The sequence below is a fragment of the Anolis carolinensis genome, unplaced genomic scaffold (genome assembly GCF_035594765.1).
Source record: "Anolis carolinensis isolate JA03-04 unplaced genomic scaffold, rAnoCar3.1.pri scaffold_7, whole genome shotgun sequence".
NCBI classification, from domain to species: domain Eukaryota; kingdom Metazoa; phylum Chordata; class Lepidosauria; order Squamata; family Dactyloidae; genus Anolis; species Anolis carolinensis.
This window is the reverse complement of record NW_026943818.1, coordinates 63,720-87,668: the sequence shown is the minus strand read 5'-3', so window position 1 is coordinate 87,668 and position 23,949 is coordinate 63,720. Positions and strand designations below refer to the sequence as shown.

General features: G+C 42.0%; 2 protein-coding genes and 1 long non-coding RNA gene across 8 annotated transcripts in view; 2 read left to right on the top strand and 1 right to left on the bottom strand.

The window, feature by feature from the left end:
• The first annotated feature begins 3 nt into the window (after positions 1–3).
• LOC103282592 (uncharacterized) lies at positions 4–10,177 on the top strand. 3 transcript variants are annotated; one of them, XM_008125318.2, is made up of 7 exons: positions 7–556; positions 1,794–1,901; positions 2,531–2,752; positions 3,809–3,949; positions 4,065–4,229; positions 5,282–5,739; positions 9,537–10,177. In XM_008125318.2, exons 1-7 carry the CDS (start codon positions 190–192, stop codon positions 9,681–9,683), a joined length of 1,608 nt encoding a protein of 535 aa, XP_008123525.2. In that variant the 5' UTR covers positions 7–189; the 3' UTR covers positions 9,684–10,177. The 3 variants fall into 3 exon arrangements, with proteins under 3 accessions (XP_016854820.2, XP_008123525.2, XP_016854819.2); XM_016999330.2 differs by lacking the exon at positions 1,794–1,901 and having other exon boundaries at positions 8–556; XM_016999331.2 differs by lacking the exons at positions 3,809–3,949; positions 4,065–4,229 and having other exon boundaries at positions 4–556.
• Positions 8,637–11,254, bottom strand: LOC134293225 (uncharacterized). Its single transcript, XR_010000241.1, has 2 exons — positions 11,111–11,254; positions 8,637–10,262 (listed from the first exon to the last, which is right to left on the bottom strand). It is a non-coding gene; the product is annotated as an uncharacterized LOC134293225 (long non-coding RNA).
• Positions 11,255–11,278: 24 nt separating this feature from the next.
• slc25a25 (solute carrier family 25 member 25) overlaps positions 11,279–23,949 on the top strand; it is a 42,887-nt gene continuing 30,216 nt past the window's right edge. For 2 of the 4 annotated variants that reach the window (XM_062960167.1, XM_062960166.1), the window contains exon 1: positions 11,279–11,635. In XM_062960167.1, coding sequence (XP_062816237.1) covers positions 11,279–11,635 — 357 coding nt within the window. Of the gene's footprint in view, positions 11,636–21,667; positions 22,220–23,949 lie in introns of those variants that run through there. The other 2 variants (XM_062960169.1, XM_062960171.1) reach the window with 2 other exon arrangements.

Sequence of the window (23,949 nt, the reverse complement as noted above, 5' to 3'; positions counted from 1 at the left end):
CTCGTCCCTTTCTCTCATTGGCTGTGAGGAGCGAAGCGGGACGCGCATGCGTACCAAGGGAAGGCGGCCATTTTGGCGGCCATTCGTCCTGGAAAAAAGGCGGGAAACCTGAGGAGAACCTTCGTGGCTTCTGTCGCCGTCGAGCTCCTCCGGGCAGCCCCAGCGCGACCCTGGACCCTGGTTTCCGAAATGCCGGATGACGTGAACGACGATAGCTTCGACATTTTGAGACAAACCATCGCGCAGTGCCTCAATTTATCCGGGCCCTTCGAGAAGCCAGGTATAAATCCTGATGAAACCCAATGGCAGGCGGCACGCAGACAAGACAAGGCGGCCGGGATCAGTTTTACGGTGCCGGCGAAGTTCCTGGCATGCGGCCCGCCCAAGAAAGGACCATTCCACAAGCCGTGTCCTCCACAGAACCCTCGAGGGGCTTCCGGGACCACCAGTGGTGCCCAGGGGGGCGGAAGGGGCTCCGCGGCCTCCGTCCGTGAGCAACGTGGACCCTCGGAAAACCCTCGGGGCATTTCTCCAGCAAGGCCTTCGACGTCCAGTGGTGAGTGAGTCTCATCACAAATTATATATATATATATATATATATATATATATATATATATAAAATATATATACAGTAGAGTCTCACTTATCCAACGTAAACGGGCCGGCAGAACGTTGGATAAGCGAATATGTTGGATAATAAGGAGGCATTATCCTTAAAGCCTATTAAACATCAAATTAGGTTATGATTTTACAAATGAAGCACCAAAAATGAAGCACCAAAAATGCGTTGGATAATCCAGAACGTTGGATAAGCGAGACTCTACTGTATATATATATATGTATATATATATATAGTTTTATTATAATTTTATATTGTATTTATTTAATTATTTATTTGCGACATTTATAATCCTGCCCTTCTCACCTCGGAGGGGACTCAGGGCAGCTTACAAGTTATATTTACATACAATATATTATGTTATCAGCATAGCACAATATAAGCACCATATAAGCATTACAGTAGAGTCTCACTTATCCAACGTAAACGGGCCGGCAGAACGTTGGATAAGCGAATATGTTGGATAATAAGGAGGCATTATCCTTAAAGCCTATTAAACATCAAATTAGGTTATGATTTTACAAATGAAGCACCAAAACATCATGTTAGACAACAAATTTGACAGAAAAAGTAGTTCAATACTCAGTAATGCTATGTAGTAATTACTGTATTTATGAATTTAGCACCAAAATATCACAATATATTGAAAACATTGACTATAAAAATGCGTTGGATAAGCAAGTGTTGGATAAGTGAGACTCTATATGTTTTATTATAATTTTATATTGTATTTATTTAATTATTTATTAGCGACATTTATATCCTGCCCTTCTCACCCCGAAGGGGACTCAGGGCAGCTTACAAGTTGTATATACATACACTATATTATGTTATCAGTATAGCACCATATAAGCATTATATAGGTATATGATAGGTACCGCTCCGGCGGGAAGGTGACGGCGTTCCATGCAGTCATGCCAATGGCCACATGACCTTGGAGGTGTCTATGGACAACGCCGGCTCTTCGGCTTAGAAATGGAGATGAGCACCAACCCACAGAGTCAGACACGACTGGACTTAATGTCAGGGGAAAACCTTTACCCTTTACTTTAAGCATTATATATTATATTGTACTATATGACTATATTGCAATATTATTACATTGTTACATGTAATATAAATATACAATTGTAATATTGTGTTGTTATTCTTATATTATTACGTTGCGCTCAAGGTCGTGGCAAGAGCTCTGCGGCCTCGTTCCATGTGGAACTTGGACGTCCGAAGGGCTCTTTGGGAAACTCTCAGAGCATTTTTCCAGCAAGGGCTTCGACTTCCAGTGGTGAGAGAGTCGCATCATTATATATATATAGTGATTATATTATATTATATATATAATTTTATATTGTATTTATTTAATTATTTATTTGCGACATTTATATCCTGCCCTTCTCACCCCGAAGGGGACTCAGGGCAGCTTACAAGTTATATTTACATACAATATATTATGTTATTAGTATAGCACAATATAAGCACCATATAAGCATTATATATTATATTGTACTATATGACTATATTGCAATATTATTAGTAATGTTACATGTAATGTTATGTAGTAATTACTGTATTTATGAATTTAGCACCAAAACATTGTAATGTATTGAAAATATAGACTACAAAAACATTGACTACTAAAAGGCAGACTGTGTTGGATAATCCAGAACGTTGGATAAGCGAAAGTTGGATAAGCAAGAGACTACTGTAATTATAATTGAAATTTTTTTATATTGTATTGCTGTTTTTATCTTTTAATACTATGAATTGTGTTTATGTTGTTGTTTATTTTGTGAAATTATGTCGTTGGGCTCTGCTCCATGTAAGCTGCCCCGAGTCCCTTCGGGGAGATGGTGGCGGGATAGAAAGCTGAAGTTTTATTGTTATTATTATTATTATTATTATTTATTTTTCCAGGAATGACTTTGGCTTCTAGCGATACATCCGGTGCCTCACCTGGCCTTCCGCACGCACGGCAAGTGCCGCTGGCCAGAGCGGCTGAGGGCGAGGCTCCGTCGACCAGCCGCCGCACCCGAGACATCCTGACGTCTTATGCTCATACATTGCAGTGTAGTTCTGAGCAAGACCCCATTCCTCTTGGGCCGAACACTGCACACAAGACCTGCACATGGCCAGAAGGTAATGACAGCATTCTCTGTGGCCGGCCCCTAAGAAATCCACATTCTGAGGCCACTGTGTACTCCCACTCTGTCTTCCAACCTCAAAATAGGCACTGGTGGCGGAGGACAGCTGGAAATGAGGCCTTTATTGGGATATTGGGATATTGCTGCCCTATATGAGAGCCAAGCATGAGTTAGGGCCTTTTACCCTGTCTGTGGAGCTGAACAAACAACTCAGCATATGTATGCTTGCCCACCATACCCTGCCTCATGTACGGAGGAGGAGTTGTTTAAAGCTACAGACAATGCGGTTGCTGTTGCCCGCTTTTGGTCCAAAACTATTTAGTTGCTTGTGATTTCTTTTTTTACTTTTTTATTTCCATTATTTGAAATGTATTTGTTGTACAATGCTTTTGACATGAAATAAATAACCCTGGCTCTTTACTAGAGTTTTTAATCTATGTTAATTTTATGTATGTATTTTTATCCTTTACAATTTTATCTTGTAAAACGCCTAGAGCATCATGGATGGAGGGTGATTAATAAGTACAGTACAGTCTCACTTATCCAAGCTAAACGGGCCAGCAGAAGCTTGGATAAGCAAATATCTTGGATAATAAGGAGGGATTAAGGAAAAGCCTATTAAACATCAAATTAGGTTATGATTTTACAAATTAAGCACCAAAACATCATGTTATACAACAAATTTGACAGAAAAAGTAGTTCAATACGCAGTAATGTTATGTTGTAATTACTGTATTTATGACTTTAGCACCAAAATATCATGATATATTGAAAACATTGACTATAAAAATGGCTTGGATTATCCAGAGGCTTGGATAAGCGAGGCTTGGATAAGTGAGACTCTACTGTAATTAAATGATGATGATGATGATATATATCCCTGTCTCTCTCTGTGGAATAGAGTCCCAATTGGGAGGAAGAGAGAATGCGTTTTCTATGACTCGGCATCACTCTCTCTTGCCGTTTCTCCTGCATTTAAGGGTTGGCGAAGTCAGTTGGGGTCAAGGCCTTAATTGGGATATCTCTCTCTCTCTCTCTCTCTGATGTCCAGACCGGGAGGAAGATCTTATGTTTTGTGCTGCCGCCGCAGAAGTCTCTCCCAGCGCTTCGCCTGCGCCTGTGAGGAAGGGGACGGAGGCACCCAGCAGAGGAAAGGTGCCAACCCAGAAGCACAATGCGGAGGAGCAACTAGGTATTAATTGGGATATATATCCCTATCTCTCTCTGTGAAATGAGGTCCAGAGTGGGAGGAAGAGAATTTTTTATGCCCTCCCCCGCATCACTCTCTCCTGGCATTTTGCCTGCAGCTGTGAAGAAGGTGGTGGAGCCACCCAGCAGAGGAAAGCTGACATTCAAGCTGGGACCAGGCTACTTCCTGCAGGCTGCTCGGGAGTTTGAAAGTAGTGAAGAAGAACAGGGGAGCAGCCCTGCACCTCAGAAGGCAGCGCAGGAGGACAACGTGGAGCAACTAGGTACCGTGTTTCCCCAAAAATAAGACAGTGTCTTATATTAATTTTTGCTCCCAAAGATGCACTAGGTCTTGTTTTAAGGGGATGTCTTATTTCTCCATGAAGAAGAATTCACATGTATTGTTCATCATCATCATCATTTAATTACTTATTAATCGCCCTCCATCCACGATGCTCTAGGCGATTTACAAGATAAAATTGTAAACGATAAAAATACATACAAATATTGATAAAATTAACATAAATTAAAAGCTCTAGTAATGAGCCAGGTCTTCAGTGCTAGGGTAAAAGGCCCTAACTCACGCATGGCTCTCATATAGGGCGGCAAGGCATTTTTGTTGAACAAAAAAAATGAACATTTATTATATACTAGCTGTGCCCGGCCACGCGTTGCTGTGGCAAAGTGGTGGTGGTATTGGTTAAAAATTGTTGTGTAATTTTTATTTGATGTTATTTGCATTTTTTATTAATTTTATTGTAAGTTATATTTTTATTTATTATATTTTATTATTTTCTTGTATTCTTTTTAGTTATTTTCTGTTATTATAGTATTTTATTGTATTAATTTTTTAGTGTTTTTTATTATTTTTTATTGGGTTGCTAGGAGACCAAGTTGGAGGAGCTTAGCCTTCTAACTGGCAGCAATTGGATAAAAGCAATTATTCCTCTCTCTCTAATTAGGACTTTATTTTTCTTTTCTTTTTGTTGTATCAACCTAGAGGCGTGGAGGATGGGTTGTGTTGTCAAATTTTGAGGTTGGGGGGCCTGTAGTTGTGTTGTTTTGTGGGTCGCCGTGATGCCATCACTCTTTTATATATATAGACTGTACAGTGGTTGTCATTACAAACCAGCATAACCAGACAAACTGAATCCTATCAAGAATTTCTTGTTACTACCATTATTTCCATGTACAACAATCTATGGTACGTACATTTACCGATCCTGCATGCTCTGGTGTTCTGTTCGGTGGGCATGCGTCCAAACAAAAACTTTGCTAGGTCTTTGCTAGGAAATTCATATTCTGACACCGCTGTGTGCTCTCTCTCTCTCTCTAGGCCGTCCTTCCTTGGTGGACGTCACCTCTCGCGGGCTCTTGTCTGGAAATACAGTGGAGGACAGTACAGAAGACTTAAGCAAGAACAAAGGGCCAGAGGCTAAGAAAGGAGGCGGGAAAGTGGCCGGGAAGCAGAAACATCTGGTCCTTGATATAGATAACCCTGAGACGTCCACCACATCAATGCAGGCCACAGAAAAAGCTGCGAGGCAAAATTCTGCCGGAGCGTTGCAAAACTGGTTAGATAAAGTGCCGTGTCAGAAACCTCCACTGAAATTAATCAGAGCCCCCAAGAGGATCCGGATGGAGGAGACGCAAGTCCAACCTCATCCTCCAGCGACGGAGCCCAACAGAGAACAACCTCTCTGCACGGAGAGACCACGGGAACCTGAGAGGGCTCAAGAGGCAGGAGAAGGCACCCGTGGACGTCCACTGCAACAGACCGGAGTTCAAATACTGGTAAACATCTGATCTAAATCTAAATACAGTATAGGCTGGATTTTGTATCAATTATGGCCTTGATGGTGTTGCCTCCATTGAGCTTGCTTTTGAGAATTTTTCTGACCCTTTGTGTGTATTTGCTGACCACAGTTTTCACATGTTCATGCTTGATGTTGTCTAGCTGTAATATGCCCAGAAACTTATAGGCCTCTGGCTGGTGACACTTGATTGTTTGGCCATTAGGCATATTTATGCCCTCACTTTCAATGATTTTTCCCTTCTTCAATGCCACTGTTGAACATTTGTCCAAACCAAGCTCCATGCTGATATCAGTGCTAAAAATTCGGACAGTGTTAGTCAGAGACTGGATTTCAGCTTCAGTTTTCGTATTATTTTTTTATTTATTTCCAGCATTTATACCCCGCCCTTCTCACCCGGAGGGACTCAGGGCGGCTTACAACAGTTGGCAACATTTAATTCCAAGAACAGAATAATAAAATAAATAAATAAATAAATATCATCAATTAAAATATTAATAATATAACCCTAATAATATAATAATATTAATTATAAATTATATATTACATGTAATATTATTAATAATATTCCAGTATATAGATATAGTACAATATGGTAATTTATTGCCAGCATTGTGCTATGCTAATAATATAATATTATATGTAAATTTAATTTGTAAGCCGCTCTGAGTCCCCTTCAGGGTGAGAAGGGCGGGATATAAATGTATTAAATAAATAATAATAAATAAAACTATAAAATACATCATTAAAATCTATATATATAAAATGATAAAGTTGTTTGCGCAGTGACTATAACAACAAAACTAAACATCCCAGAAATACGAAATTTGGCAACACAATGCAAAAGGCTTGCCTCCAGGTTACAACAACACAACCACACCACAAAACCACAATCCAGACCCACAAAACTCACAACAACGCATCATGCGATAACAACACAACTAAACACCCCAGAAATACAAAACTTGGCAACACAATGCAAAAGCCTTGCCTCCCAGTTGTAACAACACAACCACACCACAAAACCACACAGGACCCACAAAACTCACAACAACGCATCGTGACTATAACAACACAACTAAACGCCCCAGAAATACGAAACTTGGCAACACAATGCAAAAGCCTTCCCTCCAGGTTGTAACAACACAACCACACCACAAAACCACAATCCGGACCCATAAAACTTACAACAACGCATTGTGACTATAACAACACAACTAAACGCCCCAGAAATACGAAACTTGGCACACAACTAAACGCCCCAGAAATATAAAACTTGACAACACAACACAAAAGCCTTTTCTCCCGGTTGTAACAACACAACTACACCACAAAACCACAATCCGGACCCACAAAACTCACAACAATGCATCGTGACTATAACACAATTAAACGCCCCAGAAATACAAAATTTGACAACACAACGCAAAAGCCTTGCCTCCCAGTTGTAAGAACACAACCACAACACAAAACCACAATCCGGACCCACAAAACTCACAACAACGCATCATGACTATAACAACACAACTAAACGCCCCAGAAATACGAAACTTGGCAACACAACACAAAAGCATTCCCTCCCAATTGTAACAACACAACCACACCACAAAACCACAATCCGGACCCACAAAACTCACAACAATGCATCGTTACTATAACAACACAACTAAACGCCCCAGAAATACAAAACTTGGCAACACAACACAAAAGCCTTGCCTCTCAGTTGTAACAACACAACCACACCACAAAAACACAATCCGGACCCACAAAACTCACAACAACGCATTGTGACTATAACAAATACAAAATTTGACAACACAACTCATCCTCCTCCCCAATCCCTACATTCACACTTGGCCTCCAAAAAAAACAATTACAATAATAACAATGACAAAAACAACAACAATAAGAATCAACACCATCACAGGCAAGAAACAGCCAGGCACTGAGGCTGAGAGGCCAGTCAGTGCTACACTGGGCCTCCAAAAAACAATACAGTAGCCTCTAACTTATCCAACCTTCATGACCACTACAACAACAACAATAAACACCTACACAGGCGAAACAAAAAAAATGACTATTGTACTACAATAAAAATATAAACCGCACTCAGCAGAATCAGACATTACAATTAACAACAAACCAAAGACAACAGGGATCTCAAGCAATTATCAATCAACACAAAAATTGAAGAAGGTAACAGACTTCAAATACTACTACTAATGTGAGTATAAAGAAGGGTGGAGGTCACAACATCAATACAACCTAATGTAGACTGACCAACACCACCAGACTAAGCCACAGCAACGCGTGGCCGGGCACAGCTAGTACATTATAACATTTAAAACATATGTAAATTAGATCCATTTGTCCAAAAATTATTATTATTATTTATTATAAACAAACCCAGGATGGAAGTGTCAATTTCAGCATTTTTTTTCTTTTTGCAGCTTTATAGTAAACATAGAGGTTTCCAAGAGCTGCTTCAGAAAGATTAATCTTTTCCCTGACTCTCCTCGGCCGGTTTCATTTTGCCAACCATGGCTTCAGAATGCGCTCATGTGCTTTGATCCACAAGTGACATGAACTGAAGGACATTTGATCACAAAGCCTCTGTGTTGCAGCTCAGTCGGATTCAAGCTCCCATCGCTCCTCCCCATTTGCGGTGGGAGTTCAGTATAATAACCTATGGGAAGGGCTACTCATTCTCCACCATATCTAGTAATCTTTGTAAGGTATAACTGTTGTAGATGAAGGGAGAGATAACGCAAAGAGAGATCCTTTTGAGAGGCCAAAGAGTCCGGTTTATTATTTCAGCTGAGTCCCTGGTAGTGGAATCGCTTCTAAAAAGCTTTCCAGCGAGACGATCAATAATAATAATAATAATAATAATAACTTTATTTTTATACCCCGCCCCATCTCCCCGAAGGGACTCGGGGCGGCTTACATGGGGCCTTGCCCGATAAAACAATCAAATATCAAAACACAGCAATAAAACAATTATCCAATAAAAACATCAATTACAGTAAAAACAATAGTTAAAATCGACATAAAACATACAATATTAACACAGGAGACTAATTCATTGAACCCAGGCAAAGTGCAGAATGTGCCGAAATGGGGAAGGTAATTTCACAGTTGAAATGGACAAAATGCAATATAAGATTGGCAACACCTTGAGAATGGGGCTATTATAAAATGGGCAGATAGATCAAGGTGTGGACTCGCCTTTTATACATTTTCAGACAAAGAACATGCTTTTACATACATCTCGTCATTAGTACGTCACTTCACATGCTTACATACATGGGCATAAATATGCACAATCAGCATTTTCCTATCTTAAGTACTCTTAAAAGCGTGTAGCAAGCTACAGACACCAAAAGAAAGCCATCAAGAGGCCTACTTTGACCTGTCTGCTCTCCTTCCATTTAGCTGTACTAGGAACCAATTCACACTGGAATGTTTAGATAACTGGCCCCCCTTCTCCCCCCTGTCCTGTCAGCTTGTGCATCCCTAAAATCTAACACAGAGAGAGTCTGATTTTTCTACATTTCACTGCTTCTTATGTGCATACAATATCATCATCATCATCATTTAAATTACTTATTAATCGCCCTCCATCCATGATGCTCTAGGCAATTTACAAGATAAAATTGTAAAGGATAAAAATACATATAAAAATACAAGACATAAAATATATGTCTAAAAATCCATATTTTTCAGTTCCACATCATAAGTGATCAAACTTGATCTGTTTCTCTTCCTTTCTTGCAGGAACGTGTGGGAAGACGCCCTTTTCACGTGGCCTACGACCCACCGATACCTGAACTCTGCGCTCAAGTGCGCGCTACAAAAATCTCAAAAGCCTTGCTGGGTTGGGCAGCTTGCGTTCTCACCAAAGAACCTGCAGGCAAGAAGTGAATATAATAATAATTATTATATATCAGTAGCACTATCTGCAGTCAAGAAATGAAGATTCTTGCATTGCAATGGAACCTGGGACATGCATCTCCGTGCCCTACAGCTGCTCTGGGATGAAACTGAACATGACGTCTGGGGGGCTCGGGTTTGGGAAGGGAGCTTGCCCAGCACCCTATTGTCTGGCAATGCAATATGGATCTGATCATGGCAACAACAAGGGGCAGGGTTTTAGACGTGCAGCATTAGAACCGTTGTTTAGTGGATGATCTGAGATGCTTTCCACCCTATGGATGTCATTCTCAGAAGGAATGGCCAATTAAGAAAAGGAAATGACATTTTCTTTGATGCGAGTGCTCTTGCCTTGCGGTTTGTTTACTTTTATTTGTAATTAAAGCCCGGTTTGGGTTCCGAGTTGGTTACAGGTGTCCGGCGGAGGCGATACCAAATAATGTCAACAATTCTGTACTTGTTAAAATAAAATACAGAATATTTTCTTCCTTGGCTTGGCTGGAATTAGTCAGCGCATGGGGTTCATTTCGCGGCATAACCATCCTTGCTGTCCTGCCCGTTCTGGGCGGCCTGTAAAACACACAATAACCCTATTATTATTCTTACTGTTACTAAAGTATTAATCATATTAATTATAATAATATATAATACAATTATTATATTATTATGACGCAGCAAACAAGATGTATATGCTGGATTTCGTACCACAAAATCACAAGTCGAACACTTCTCAAGTGTCTAGGACTGTGTGATGTATTTTCGGATGATGCGTGCAGATCCCAATTATTATTATTATTAATACAGTAGAGTCTCACTTATCCAACACTCGCTTATCCAACGTTCTGGATTATCCAAGCCATTTTTGTAGTCAATGTTTTCAAAACATCGTGATATTTTGGTGCTAAATTCGTAAATACAGTAGAGTCTCACTTATCCAAGCCTCGCTTATCCAAGCCATTTTTGTAGTCAATGTTTTCAATATATCGTGATATTTTGGTGCTAAATTCGTAAATACAGTAATTACTATGTAGCATTACTACATATTGAACTACTTTTTCTGTCATATTTGTTGTATAACATGATGTTTTGGTGCTTAATTTGTAAAATCATAACTTAATTTGATGTTTAATAGGCTTTTCCTTAATCCCTCCTTGTTATCCAAGATATTCCCTTATCCAAGCTTCTGCCGGCCCGTTTAGCTTGGATGAGTGAGACTCTACTTTATTACTAATAATATTACCATATAATGATTTAGTACAATATAGTGATTTAATGCTTATATTGTGCTATGCCAATAATATATTTTGTATGTGCATTTGATTTGTAAGCCGCTCTGAGTCCCCTCTGGGGTGAGAAGAGCGGGATATAAATGTAGTCAATAAATAAATAGTAAATAAATGTAGTAAATAAATACATACATACATAAATGGGTCAGGCTGTGACGTCACCACGAGCCTCCCTCCTTCCGGATCACTTTTGCGCACGTGCACCCCTTTTCCTTCTGATTGGTTTAGAAGCGGACGCCAGTCTCGAGTATTCCGTCTTCCCATTGGGCGCGGGGGCGGGACGGGGAGGCGGCTCGGCCAATGGGCGCAGAGCGCGGCGGAAGGCGGGCCAATCAGCGCTCGGGGTCCGTCTGTGGTGACGCGGCCGGCGGCCTTTGCCGGCGCCTGAGGCGAGGAGCTGCGTTGGGCGCGGGCATGCCTGGCGGCGCGCGGCGGTCCCTGGCTTCCCCGGTGGTCAGCGGCGTCCTCTGCCACTGCGGCGGCGCGGCGCCCTCCGAGGGCCCGCCTCCTTCGTCCCCGCCTCCGCCGGAGCCCGAGCGGCGCCACCGGGCCCTCTTCCTCCAGCTCGACGTCAACCGCGACGGAGCCCTCTGCGTCCACGACCTCGCCGTCGGCCTCCAGCGCCTCGGCCTGCACCGCTCCGAGCGGGACCTCCGGGTGAGTGAGCCCGGCCTGGGCCTGCCTCAGGTCTCCCGCCCGCCCTCAGTTGTGGGAGTTGGGACTCAAACACCCGGATGGAGGGAGGGCCCGAGTGGGCCCAGGCCTGCCTTAGAGTCGCTGAAGACTATAACAGAGAGAGCTACCAGCCGGTAACAACAGCAACAGCAACATAATAATAATAATAGTAGCATAATAATAGTAATAATAATAATAATAATAATCCAAAGACAAGATGTCTCCAGAGCAGGCCTGGGCTAACTTGGGCCCTCCAGGTGTTTTGGACTACAACTCCCAGCAACAGCGACATAATAATAATAATAGCATAATAATAGTAATAATAGTAATAATAATCCAAAGACAAGATGTCTCCAGAGCCGGTAGGCTGTTAGGAATGGTGGGAGTTGTAGTCCAAAACACCTGGAGGGCCCAAGTTGGCCCAGGCCTGCCTTACAGTCAGTGAAGAGTATGATAGAGATCTAACAGCCAGTAACAACAACAACAGCAACATAATAATAATAATAATAATAATAATAATAGCATAATAATAATAATAATAATAATAATAATAATAATAATAATAAAAGACAAGATGTGTCCAGAGCAGGCCTGGGCCCACCTCTGCCCTCCAGGTGTTTTGGACGGCAACTCCCACCATTCCTAACATATACATGTTCACTTTAAGTATGTGTGTGTATGTGTGTATGTGTAATATACATATATACACACACATACACATACATACGTATATAGAGAGAGAGGTGGCTATATATATATATATATATATAGAGAGAGAGAGAGAGAGATTAAGAGAACTCATTGTTCACTTCACATTTCCTTTCTATATCTGTTAGAAGCTTTCTGGCTCCCACATGTGACCCAGCAATCCATCTTGCCTCAGTTTTTGGCTTCTTTCTCCACTTGGGAACTTCCCGTGTTACTGTATTACTAGATCATTACATCATGTATACAGTGTATGAATTACCGCCCAGCTGACATAGCTGAATTACATGCCTGTATGCACTTTATTTATCAGTCTATCCTTTATTGCTCCAGTTACTCCATATACCCATGAAGACAATAGGAACTGAAATTTGTTGGATGCTTTTATTACTGTTATAATGTTTTGTTTTATTCTGTTTATGAATTGTGAATTGCATTTTTATGTAATTACATTTTAACTGTGTTGTTGGGCTCTGCCCTGTGTAAGCCACCTCAAGTCCCATCGGGGAGATGGAGGCGGGGTACAAAAATAAAGTTGTTGTTGTTGTTGTTATTATTATTATTTTATTATGTCCCTGTCCTCCCTACCACCCACTGCCCTTTTAGTTTTCTAACTAAGCAGTTCATGTCCTGGCTGGTTTTTATTGCTGCAACATTGGCTCTTGTTCATTTTTTCTGCCTCAGTCACCATTCAGTCCCATTGATGCCCCTTCTGCGCTTCTATGCGTTTTCCACCTGTTAAGAATGCATCTGCAATTTTTAAATTCTGCATCGGCTTGTTCTAAATTCTGCCTGCATTAACATTGTATCTTTGGCCATCCAAAAATCTCTCAGTGTCTTCTGCTTTTCACTACAATAATTATAATAATGACAACAACAACAACAACAATAATAAAAGATCTCATCCGGCATTTGGAAACAATAGGCATTTTATGGGTTTTATGAATTAGTCTCCTGTTTTAATTTTGTATGCTTCATGTCGATTTTAACGATTGTTTTACTGATATTGATGTTTTTATTGGTATACAGTAGAGTCTCCAACATAAACGGGCCGGAAGAAAGTTGGATAAGCGAATATGTTGGATAATAAGGAGAGATTAAGGAAAAGCCTATTAAACATCAAATTAGGTTATGATTTCACAAATTAAGCACCAAAACATCATGTTATACAACACATGTGACAGAAAGTAGTTCAATATGCATTAATGCTATGTAGTAATTTCTGTATTTACGAATTTAGCACCAAAATATCACGATGTATTGAAAACATTGACTACAAAAATGTGTTGGATAATCCAGAACGTTGGATAAGCGAGTGTTGGATAAGTGAGACTCTAATTGTTTTATTGCTGTGTTATTGACTTTTTGATTGTTTTATCGGGCTAAGCCCCATGTAAGCCGCCCTGAGTCCCTTTCGGGGAGATGGGGCAGGGTATAAAAATAAAGTTATTATTATTATTATTATTATTATTATTATTATTATTATTATTAGGCATTGACAAAATTATGATCTGCCAACTGCAAAAGGCCACCCTACTGGGATCTGCACGCATTATCCGAAAATACATCACACAGTCCTAGACACTTGGGAAGTGTTCGACTTGTGATTTTGTGATACGAAATCCAGCATATCTATCTTGTTTGCTGTGTCATACAATGTTGTTGTGTCAATAATAATAATAATAATAATAATAATTTGACTTGTGATTTTGTGATACGAAATCCAGCAGGTCTATCTTGTTTGCTGTGTCATAAAATATAATAATAATAATAATAATAATAATAATAATAATAATAATAATAATACTTTATGTATACCCCTCTCCATCTGCTGAAGGGCTCACAGCGGTTTACACTGGGACAAGCCCAAAACAGTATTACATCAATAAAAACAGTAACACAATAAAATCACAGTATAATAACACATCTTACATTGAACCTGCTTATATAGCGCTGCGTTGTTTTGAACCTCTTTGTGCTCACCTCCCAGTTGTCATAGCTGAATTACGTGCCTGTGTGCGCGTAACTCACCTTTTGCCTTACCTTCCTTGTGGTTAGAATAATGCGAGCTCCTTGGGCGGGGACCATTGTCTTTCATAACGTAATTTCGCTGGAAGATGCACGCACATCGGTGGTAGTGTGTAAATATTAATATCAGACTTGGCTTTCTGCCTTTTTAGTGACTCGATATCATAAGTTACGAATACTTAATCTTAGGTATTCTCAGGAACTCCATATAGGAGGACAATATTATCACTGCGCTCTATTTTTGGCTGTAGACTCATATGACCACGGCAGCACCTGATGGTCACAAGGAATTTCTCTCTCTGACCCCTTGCAGCTGAGTCAGCCCATGTTAATTTTTAGGAGTTCCCAATCAGGAGGGAGGCTGGGCATTGCAGTCCAGCAACATCTGGAGGAAGGGGCTTCCTTGTGCCCATCCCTGCTCTAAAATTAAAGTTCAATATGTAGTGAATAAAAATAGTAGAATAAAAATAGTAAGATGCAAATAACAACAATAGAAAGCAAGAAAAATACAGAAAATTGATATTTATGTTTGGTTGTGGTTCCGGTCAAGTAAGTGCAGTGCCTTTGGACATTTCATAGCAAAGCAATTATGTTGTTCACTTGAGGACTGGGGTGTCCGCAATGCTAGCTGTCATGCTATGCTGTGGACACCAGTGGGTGCTAACACTGCACCGCGAGGGCTATTCCCGGTTTATTCTATCCCATCAGTTAGAAACAATTTTCAACACCTACCCTGTTTCCCTGAAAATAAGACATCCCCAGAAAATAAGACCTAGTAGAGGTTTTGCTGAATTGCTAAATATAAGGCCTCCCCCGAAAGTAAGACCTAGCAAAGTTTTTTTTTGGAAGCATGCAGGATCGGTAAATGTACATACCATAGATCGTTGTACAGGGAAATAAAGGTAGTAACAAGAAATAATAATAATATAATAATAACTTTATTCTTGTATTCCATCTCCATCTCCCAGAAGGGACTCAGGGCAGCTTACACTGGGATAAGCCCAACAACAACATAAATGTACATACGAACAGAAATTTAAAACAGTAATTTAAAAACAGTATAGTAATAAAATATAATATAGAAATTCTTGAAAGGATTCACAGTTTGGTAATGTTGGTTTGTCTGTACAGTAGATAATAAATTTTCATTTTTTTAAAAAAAAATCCAACCATAAATGTGAATTCTTCTTTGTGGAAAAATAAAACATCCCCTGAAAATAAGACCTAGTGCATCTTTGGGAGCAAAAATTAATATAAGACACTGTCTTATTTTCGGGGAAACAGGGTACTTCAGCCCAAATTGTTTACTGAGTATAACTGTGATGTTAATTGTTTTTGTATGATGTATTTTTATTTTTCTGACGATGGTAATTACCTTGGCCCTATGTAAGCCACCCCGAGTCCCTTCGGGGAGATGGAGGCGGGGTATAAAAATATAATACAGTAGAGTCTCACTTATCCAACATAAACGGGCTGGCAGAATGTTGGATAAGCGAATATGTTGGATAATAAGTAGGCATTAAGGAAAAGCCTATTAAACATCAAATTAGGTTATGATTTTACAAATGAAGCACCACAACATCATGTTAGACAACAAATTTGGCAGAAAAAGTCGTTCAATACTCAGTAATGTTATGTAGTAATTACTGTATTTATGAATTTAGCACCAAAATATCACGATGTATTGAAAACATTGACTACAAAAATGCGTTGGATAATCCAGAATGTTGGATAAGCTAGTGTTGGATAAGTGAGACTCTACTGTATTATTATTTATTAGACAGGTTGCAAACGGCTCAGTTTTTTGAGAAATTTGCCTCAAGTTGAAATGTAAATAATTGATCGAGGTTGCTGATGGTTCTGTCGCTTCGCCCGACATGCCTGTTGTTTCTTTTTATGTCTCAAGTACACTATAAATTTGGAATTGCATCTTGGACATTGAATGCGCTTATTGGTGGATGCAAAGATTTGTAGGACTGTAAAAAAGTATGACTATTTGGACAAATACATTGTGAAACCGACTTGACATTTAACCATACTTTCCAAACATGAGGCTCCAGCTGATTTGTAACGTGAATGGTGTTTAGACTGGCCAGGTTAGTGCTTTGCATTACAAACACTTCTGTTGTTTTCCTTTCTTTCACAACGATCCAAGACTGATGTCAGTTCAAAAGCAGCCTTGTGTGTGTGTGTGTGTGTGTGTGTGTGTGTGTGTGTGTGTGTGTGGAAACACTCTGTGCTTCTGTTGTCTGTGACCATGCTATGAGCCTGTTAACTGTCTCTGTGCTTCATGCTTGCCTCCCCTTTTCCCCTTCCCGCCTCTTCAGTGTGACACGCTTTCACCTGCCCTTGTGCAAAATTCTCACCTGGACTTTGATCTCTTCTCTCGCAGAGTCTGGCCGCTCTTCTTTCCCTTCCCTTCTCCTGTGTCAGCTGTCCAAATTCCTTCGCTCGAGCTCTGCTGCCCAACGTGTCACGGGTTCAGAGGAGTGCGACCAACTCACTCCCATCGGTGTCTCTTGGAAGACGGTTCAGAAACTTTTCAGCGGCGTTAAAAATGCCCAGTGATTGTCTTCGGTTCACCACAAGGACACTATCTGTTTTATTACACGTGTGTTTGTAACAGCCGATGGCTCTCGGGCCGGTAAACTGCCTTCTAGAGCAGGGGTCCCCAAACTTTTTAAGCAGAGGGCCGGACCACAATCCTTCAAACTGTTGAGGGGCCAAATTATCATTTGGAAAAAAAATACAAACAAATTCCTATGCATACTGCACATGTCTTATTTGTAGTGCAGCAACAACAACAACGAAAGAACAATACAATATTTAAAAATAAAAAACAATTTTAACCAACATAAACCTATTAGGATTTCAATGGAAAGTGTGGGCCTGCTTCTGGCCAATGAGATAGTCAAGTTAATTAGGATTGTTGTTGTTGTGTGCCTTCAAGTCATGTCAGACTTTGGCCGAGCCTAAGTCTAAAATTATGTATTTATTTACTGCATTTATTTACTATATTTATATCCCACCCTTCTCACCCCGAAGGGGACTCAGAGCAGCTGTATGTACATACAATATATTATATTATTAGCATAACACAATATTAGCATTATATATTACTATATTGAACTATACCACTATACTATTATATAATATGTAATATATAACATATAATTAATATTATTATATGGTATTACTATTAGTATTATATTGTATAACATAAGATTATTATCAATATTATATGTATATACAATATGTTATATTATTAAAACTGATATAAAAATACTATATTATAAAACTGAAGGCGGGGGCCAGGTAAATGACCTTGGAGGGCCGCATCTGGCCCCCGGGCCTTAGTTTGGGGACCCCTGTTCTAGAGGATATTAATATCCATTGACTTTTAAATTATCCTTGCATTTTTCCACTTTCAAGTCCTTACACTTGTCTCTTTGTTGTGTCTCTATGTGAGTTTCTTGAGGCCGTGCTTATGGAGTAAACTTTTATATGTAAAGAGTAAGAGTGATTTTTGGGTGAATATACTATTATTATCCAGTAACACCTGAAGGGATGGGCTTCCTTGTGCCCATCCCTGCTCTAAAGTAAAGTTCAATATGTACAGAGGCTAATCACAAATTAATTTTCATTGCGCAAACAACCTAAGCATATTTGCATATTACTGTGGAAGCCTCTTGGACTTCCTGCATTGGCCCAAGCACATAATAAGATGCAAACAAATGCCGTCCTGCACTTCAAGGTTCCCTGTTGCCAGGTCAATACGTAAATATCACCACTGAAGAGATTCATTAGCAATGTAGCACTGCCCTTTCCATGGCAATAAAACACTCTCCTTGCCTTTGCGCATGCTTCGTTTAGAACTCTGACTTTTTTTGAATATCCCGAAACTATGGAATTTCAACATCCCATCAAGATAAGCGTTAGAACCATATGATCTTCCCATGTCAGGGCATGTCGAGCCCATCTGACAAGACAGGCATTCTGCCCTGTGACTAGACGGCTATATTTAGAGCATTAAGGCCAGCGAGTTCTTTTGGGCACGAGTCCCTTGGGTCTCCTGTTACCTGTGGAAAGAGGGTTATCTGAGCAGAGATCCCACTCTGGCCGGGCAGGAGACATTCTAGAAGACGGGCATAGATAGGAGTGGCATGGCGATCGCCTATATTAATTGGCCTCCTCTTTGCCTGTCATTACGTCAGGCTAGATTAAGACACGCACACATGTAAATTTGCATTGGACATGCAGTGGCAATGCAGGGAGCGCTCTCAGTGTTCTCAGCCCCTATAAAGCACTTCAGATCCATCTGCCACTTTGCATTTTAAGGTTACCCTAGCTCTGCCTTCTTGCAAACTGAGCCAGGAGGCTGTAATGCAGAGCCAGGCAATAGAACATCTCCTCTCCTTGACCGGGTCTCTGGAAGGAGCATTGAAACCTGATGAGTCACCGCAGAGGCAGGAGGAGATGCTGCTCTGGTTGTTGGAATTTCCTCCACTGAGTCACCCTTTCTTCCTCTGAGTCACAGTCAGATCCTCACAGAATATATACGTGCATTAGTTTAGAAATATTAGCAAAACCTGGGTCAGTGCAGAAAGGCACCTTAGCACTCATCAACAAAGGAACCACCCTCTTGTCTGAGTCGAGGAGCAGAAGACAAGAGCCTCATCTAGACCTGCACGATCTGCAGGAGTTTTGGATCTTGTCTGTACAGATGTTATCATTAATAATAATCTATATATATAAAAGGGTAATAAAATTTCGGCCTAGGACAAAACAACAAAACTACACATCCCAGACACACTAAACTTGGCAGCAAAGCCCCTCATCCATGCCTCTACGTTCATGCAACAAAAATAAAATAAAAATAAAATCCTAATTAGAGGGAGAGGAATAACTGTTTTTATCCAATTGCTGCCAGTTAGAAGGCTACGCTCCGCCCACTTGGTCTCCTAGCAACCCACTCAGCCCAGGGGACAGGCAGAATTAGGCCTCTTCCACACTGCCTATAAAATACACATTCTCTGATTTGAACTGGATTATATAGCAGTATAAAAGGGGCCCCTGATGGCATAGTGTGTTAAAGCACTGAGCTGCTGAACTTGCAGACCGAAAGGTCCCAGGTTCAAATACTGGGAGTGGAGTGAGTGCTCACTGTTAGCCAACCTAGCAGTTCGAAAACATGCCAGTGTGAGTAGATCAATAGGTACGGCTCCGGCGGGAAGGTAATGGCACTCCATGCAGTCATGCCAATGGCCACATAACCTTGGAGGTGTCTATGGATGACGCCGGCTCTTCGGCTTAGAAATGGAGATGAGCACCAACTCCCAGAGTCGGACATGACTGGACTTAATGTCAGGGGAAAACCTTTACCCCTGACCTTAACTACCACCAATTCCTCAATATTTTATTTCCCATACCACCAGACTTCACCACAGCAACGCGTGGCTGGGCACAGCTAGTAATAATAATTTATTTTTGTATCCTGCCTCCAAAGGGACCAAGGGCGGCTCATCAACACAGTTAAAATAAAAGCATAAAATTCATTTTAAAAAACCTCATAATAACAGATAGGCAACAGACAGCCGGGGGTCCACCACCGAGAAGGCCCTCTCTCTCCCTTGTCTCCCCAACCGGGCCTGAGACGGAGGCGGGAGCGAGAGGAGGGCCTCCCCAGCCGATCTTGGGGATCCTGTCGGTTCATAGGAGAAGATGCGGTCACAAAGATCGGCAGGCCCTGAACCGTGGACCGTGTTCCACACCGGACGCTCTTTGCCCTGCCTTTCACTCGTTCCATTGTGCGGTGTGTGGGAGCGCATGAAAGGGGTGCGTGTTCCTGTTTACTTTATTCCGCCCATCTGTGCCTCTTTCCCTTCCGCTCCAAAAATGGAACTTTTCCCTAAGGTGATGGAATGCGCTCTGCCATAAGCACCACGTGATGCCCAGGAAGGGAAAATTCTTGGCATATTTGTGGCCTGAGCAACTTGCTATTTCTCGTGAGCATCCGTATGGAGCCTTCTGCCTTGCGTTGACTCTGACAGTGGTTTAGATCTTCGAAATACGTTCTCCCTTGGCTTGGTTAAGCATACATTTCCTGATGGTAGTCCAAACGTGGCATGTTGACCCTTGCCAGAGGTCTAAGTTTGCTAATGCCTGTGCTAGGATATCCATGGGAGTGCGTCGCTTTGCGAGATTCCTGCCAGATTTTAGCCTGCAAAGGCTGCCTGTTATCTGTGTCTTAATAAAGAGCAGCACTCTCTTGTGAAGGCGCAGATCTGGCTCAGGGCTCAGTTAGGCGGATCATAGAACAGTAGAGTTGGAAGAGACCTCATGGGCCATCCAGTCAACCCCATTCTGCCAAGAAGCAGGAAATCGCATTCAAAGCACCCCCGACAGATGGCCACCCAGCCTCTGCTTAAAAGCCTCCAAGGAAGGAGGGAGCCTCCACCACAGTCCGGGGGAGAGAGAGAGTTCCACTGCCGAACAGTGAGGAAGTTCTTCCTGATGTTCAGGTGGAATCTCCTTCCTTTCCTGTAGTTTGAAGCCATTTTTCCGTGTAGTTTGAAGCTTGCTCCCTCCTCCCTATGACTTCCCCTCACATATTTGTACATGGCTATCATGTCTCCTCTCAGCCTTCTCTTCTGCAGGCTAAACATGCCCAGCTCTTTAAGCCGCTCCTCATAGGGCTTGTTCTCCAGACCCTTAATCATTTTAGTTGCCCTCCTGTGGACACATTCCAACTTGTCAACATCTCCCTTCAACTGCGGTGCCCAGAATTGGACGCAGTGTGATTCCAGGTAACGTGGTCTGACCAAGGCAGAAGAGAATAAGGGGGAGCAGGACTTCCCTGGATCTAGACGCTAATCCCCTATTGATGCAGGACAGAATCCCATTGGCTTTCTTAGCAGCCGCATCACATTGCTGGCTCATGTTCATCTTCCTCCCCACGAGGACTCCAAGGTCTTTTTCACACGTACTGCTGTCTAGCCAGGCATCGTCCCCCATTCTGTATCTTTGCATTCCATTTTTTCTGCGGAAATGAAGTATCTTGCATTTATCCCTGTTGAACTTCATTTTGTTAGTTTGAAGGGCTCTTCTTGCCCTCAAGGGATAGACAGACAACCCAGCCGGCCGTGCGACCTCTTTGCAGGGGTGTCAGCCGGCCCTCGTCTGCAGGCCTGTCTGCCTGGCCGCATGCACAAAGTGGTCCAGCCACGGGCTCCCCTGATTGGCCCGAGATGGCTGGGTTTGAATAATGAACCTGCTAGTGTTGAGCGTGGGGATTGGCTGGGCCCTGCTGCAGTGAGAGCGCAGCCGGGATGCTCCGGCGCCCGTGCCTTTGATGTGCTTCCTTTGGATGCGCTCTCTCGCTCGCTTGCTTGCAAGCCGGGTGCCTGTCTTCCTCTCCAGCATCTTGGCCTCTCTCTGGGGCTTCCTTTGAGTGATCCGCTTGTCAGGCCGGACACGGCAGCGCGGGGGCTGCGACAACATGAGCCGGTGGAGCACGGCTGGGCCCTGAGGTTCTTGCTGTCGCGCTGACCCTGTGCGTCCTCACGACCGCCCGCGTCTCCCTCGCCAGGCTCCTCTCTGGAGGGACAGGGGATGCCGCAGTCGGCCTGGCGTCTCTTCTCCTGGTTGTTCCCGAGGGCCGCGTGCCAAGGCCCTGCCCAGGCAAAGGAGGATGAGGCCAAGGGCACCCCGGGGACCGGCTCTGCGGACCGGGGCCCCCACGTGCCGGGGAAGCCGCCCAGCAAAGGGGCCGCTCCCTCCGAAAAGAGGCCGACGCTCCTCCTGGTCGTGGGACCGGCAGACCAGTTCACACAGGTGACCTCCCCTCCTCCTTGCTCCAGTCTGCATAGAGCGAGGTTGTGTGTGTGTGTGTGTGTGTGTGGCTTTTGCTATGAGAGGGGTTTGGTTTTTATTTTTATGTCTTTCTCACCCCGAGTTTTAACTTAATGTTCATGTGGTCTGCCCTTGTTTTCATTGTCTCCTTGTTTTATTTTGTAATGGATATTATTTACTGTATTGCTTATTGTATTGTGTTGTGCTGTTCTTCTATATGCTGTTTACATTGTATTGTCCTGGGCATGGCCCCATGTAAGCCGCCCTGAGTCCCCGTTGGGGAGATGGTGGCGGGGTATAAATAAAGTTTTATTATTATTATTATTATTATTATTATTATTATTATTATTATTATTATTTGGTGCAGTGCATCTCAAAGTGTGCGGTCCCTGGACCCTTGCTGGCCCCTGAGCCACAGTCTGCCGGTTCATGGTGGGTCTCCAGAAAGGGAAAAAAAGAAATACAGAAGAGTCTCACTTATCCAACATAAACAGGCCGGCAGAACATTGGATAAGCAAATATAAGGAGAGATTAAGGAGAAGCCTATTAAACATCAAATTAGGTTATGATTTTACAAATTAAGCACCAAAACATCATGTTATACAACAAATTTGACAGAAAAAGTAGTTCAATACGCAGTAATGCTACCGTGTTTCCCCGAAAATAAGACAGTGTCTTATATTAATTTTTGCTCCCAAAGATGCTCTAGGTCTTATTTTCAGGGGATGTCTTATTTTTCCATGAAGAAGAATTCACATTTATTGTTGAACAAAAAAATGAACATTTATTATATACTGTACAGTAGTTGTCATCACAAACCAGCATAACCAGACAAACTGTGAATCCTATCAAGAATGTCTTGTTACTACCATTATTTCTATTTACAACACTCTGGTACATACATTTTCCGATCTTGCATGCTGTGGTGTTCTGTTTGGCGGTCATGCTTCCAAACAAAAACTTTGCTAGGTCTTACTTTCAGGGGAGGCCTTATATTTAGCAATTCAGCAAAACCTCTACTAGGTCTTATTTTCTGGGGATGTCTTATTTTAGGGGAAACAGGGTATGTAGTAATTACTGTATTTACGAATTTAGCACCAAAATATCACGATATATTGAAAACCTTGACTACAAAAATAGCTTGGATAATCCAGAACGTTGGATAAGCGAATGTTGGATAAGTGAGACTCTACTGTAACCGTTGTAGCCAGTGAGCACCAAATTATTGTGTTGCTTGCTTTGGGCTGATCGATCAGGTTCTTGTTCTTACGCATTGTGCAATTTAATTTGCATTAACATTCATGTTGATGGATGATATTTTTGCAGAAAGACAGAATAAGGGTTTCAAGCCGCCTAACCCCCGCCTGTGTTGGATTGTCTGGGTGTAAGGAGATCGGTGTGTTGGAGGAAATTTAAAGAGCGCAGGGAAGAAAGCATCCTGTGTCAAGCGGGGCTGAAAAGCCCAGGCCTGCTTCTCCGGTTCCCTTGGATACACGATGCTCTTTGGCTGCTTTGGCCTCCTCGCTTGCAGTCACAAGCAGCAAGTGGATATGAATTAGCCGTAGCAAATTTGCCACAATGAAATGGTGCCGCAAGGCAGTTCATTGCCACCATGTGAACCGTTTGATGGCTGGAATATCAAACAGGCATTTATGATTATAGTATCTAAATAAAAGAAGGCTTTCTTAAATTCCTATAAAAGTACCACCCTG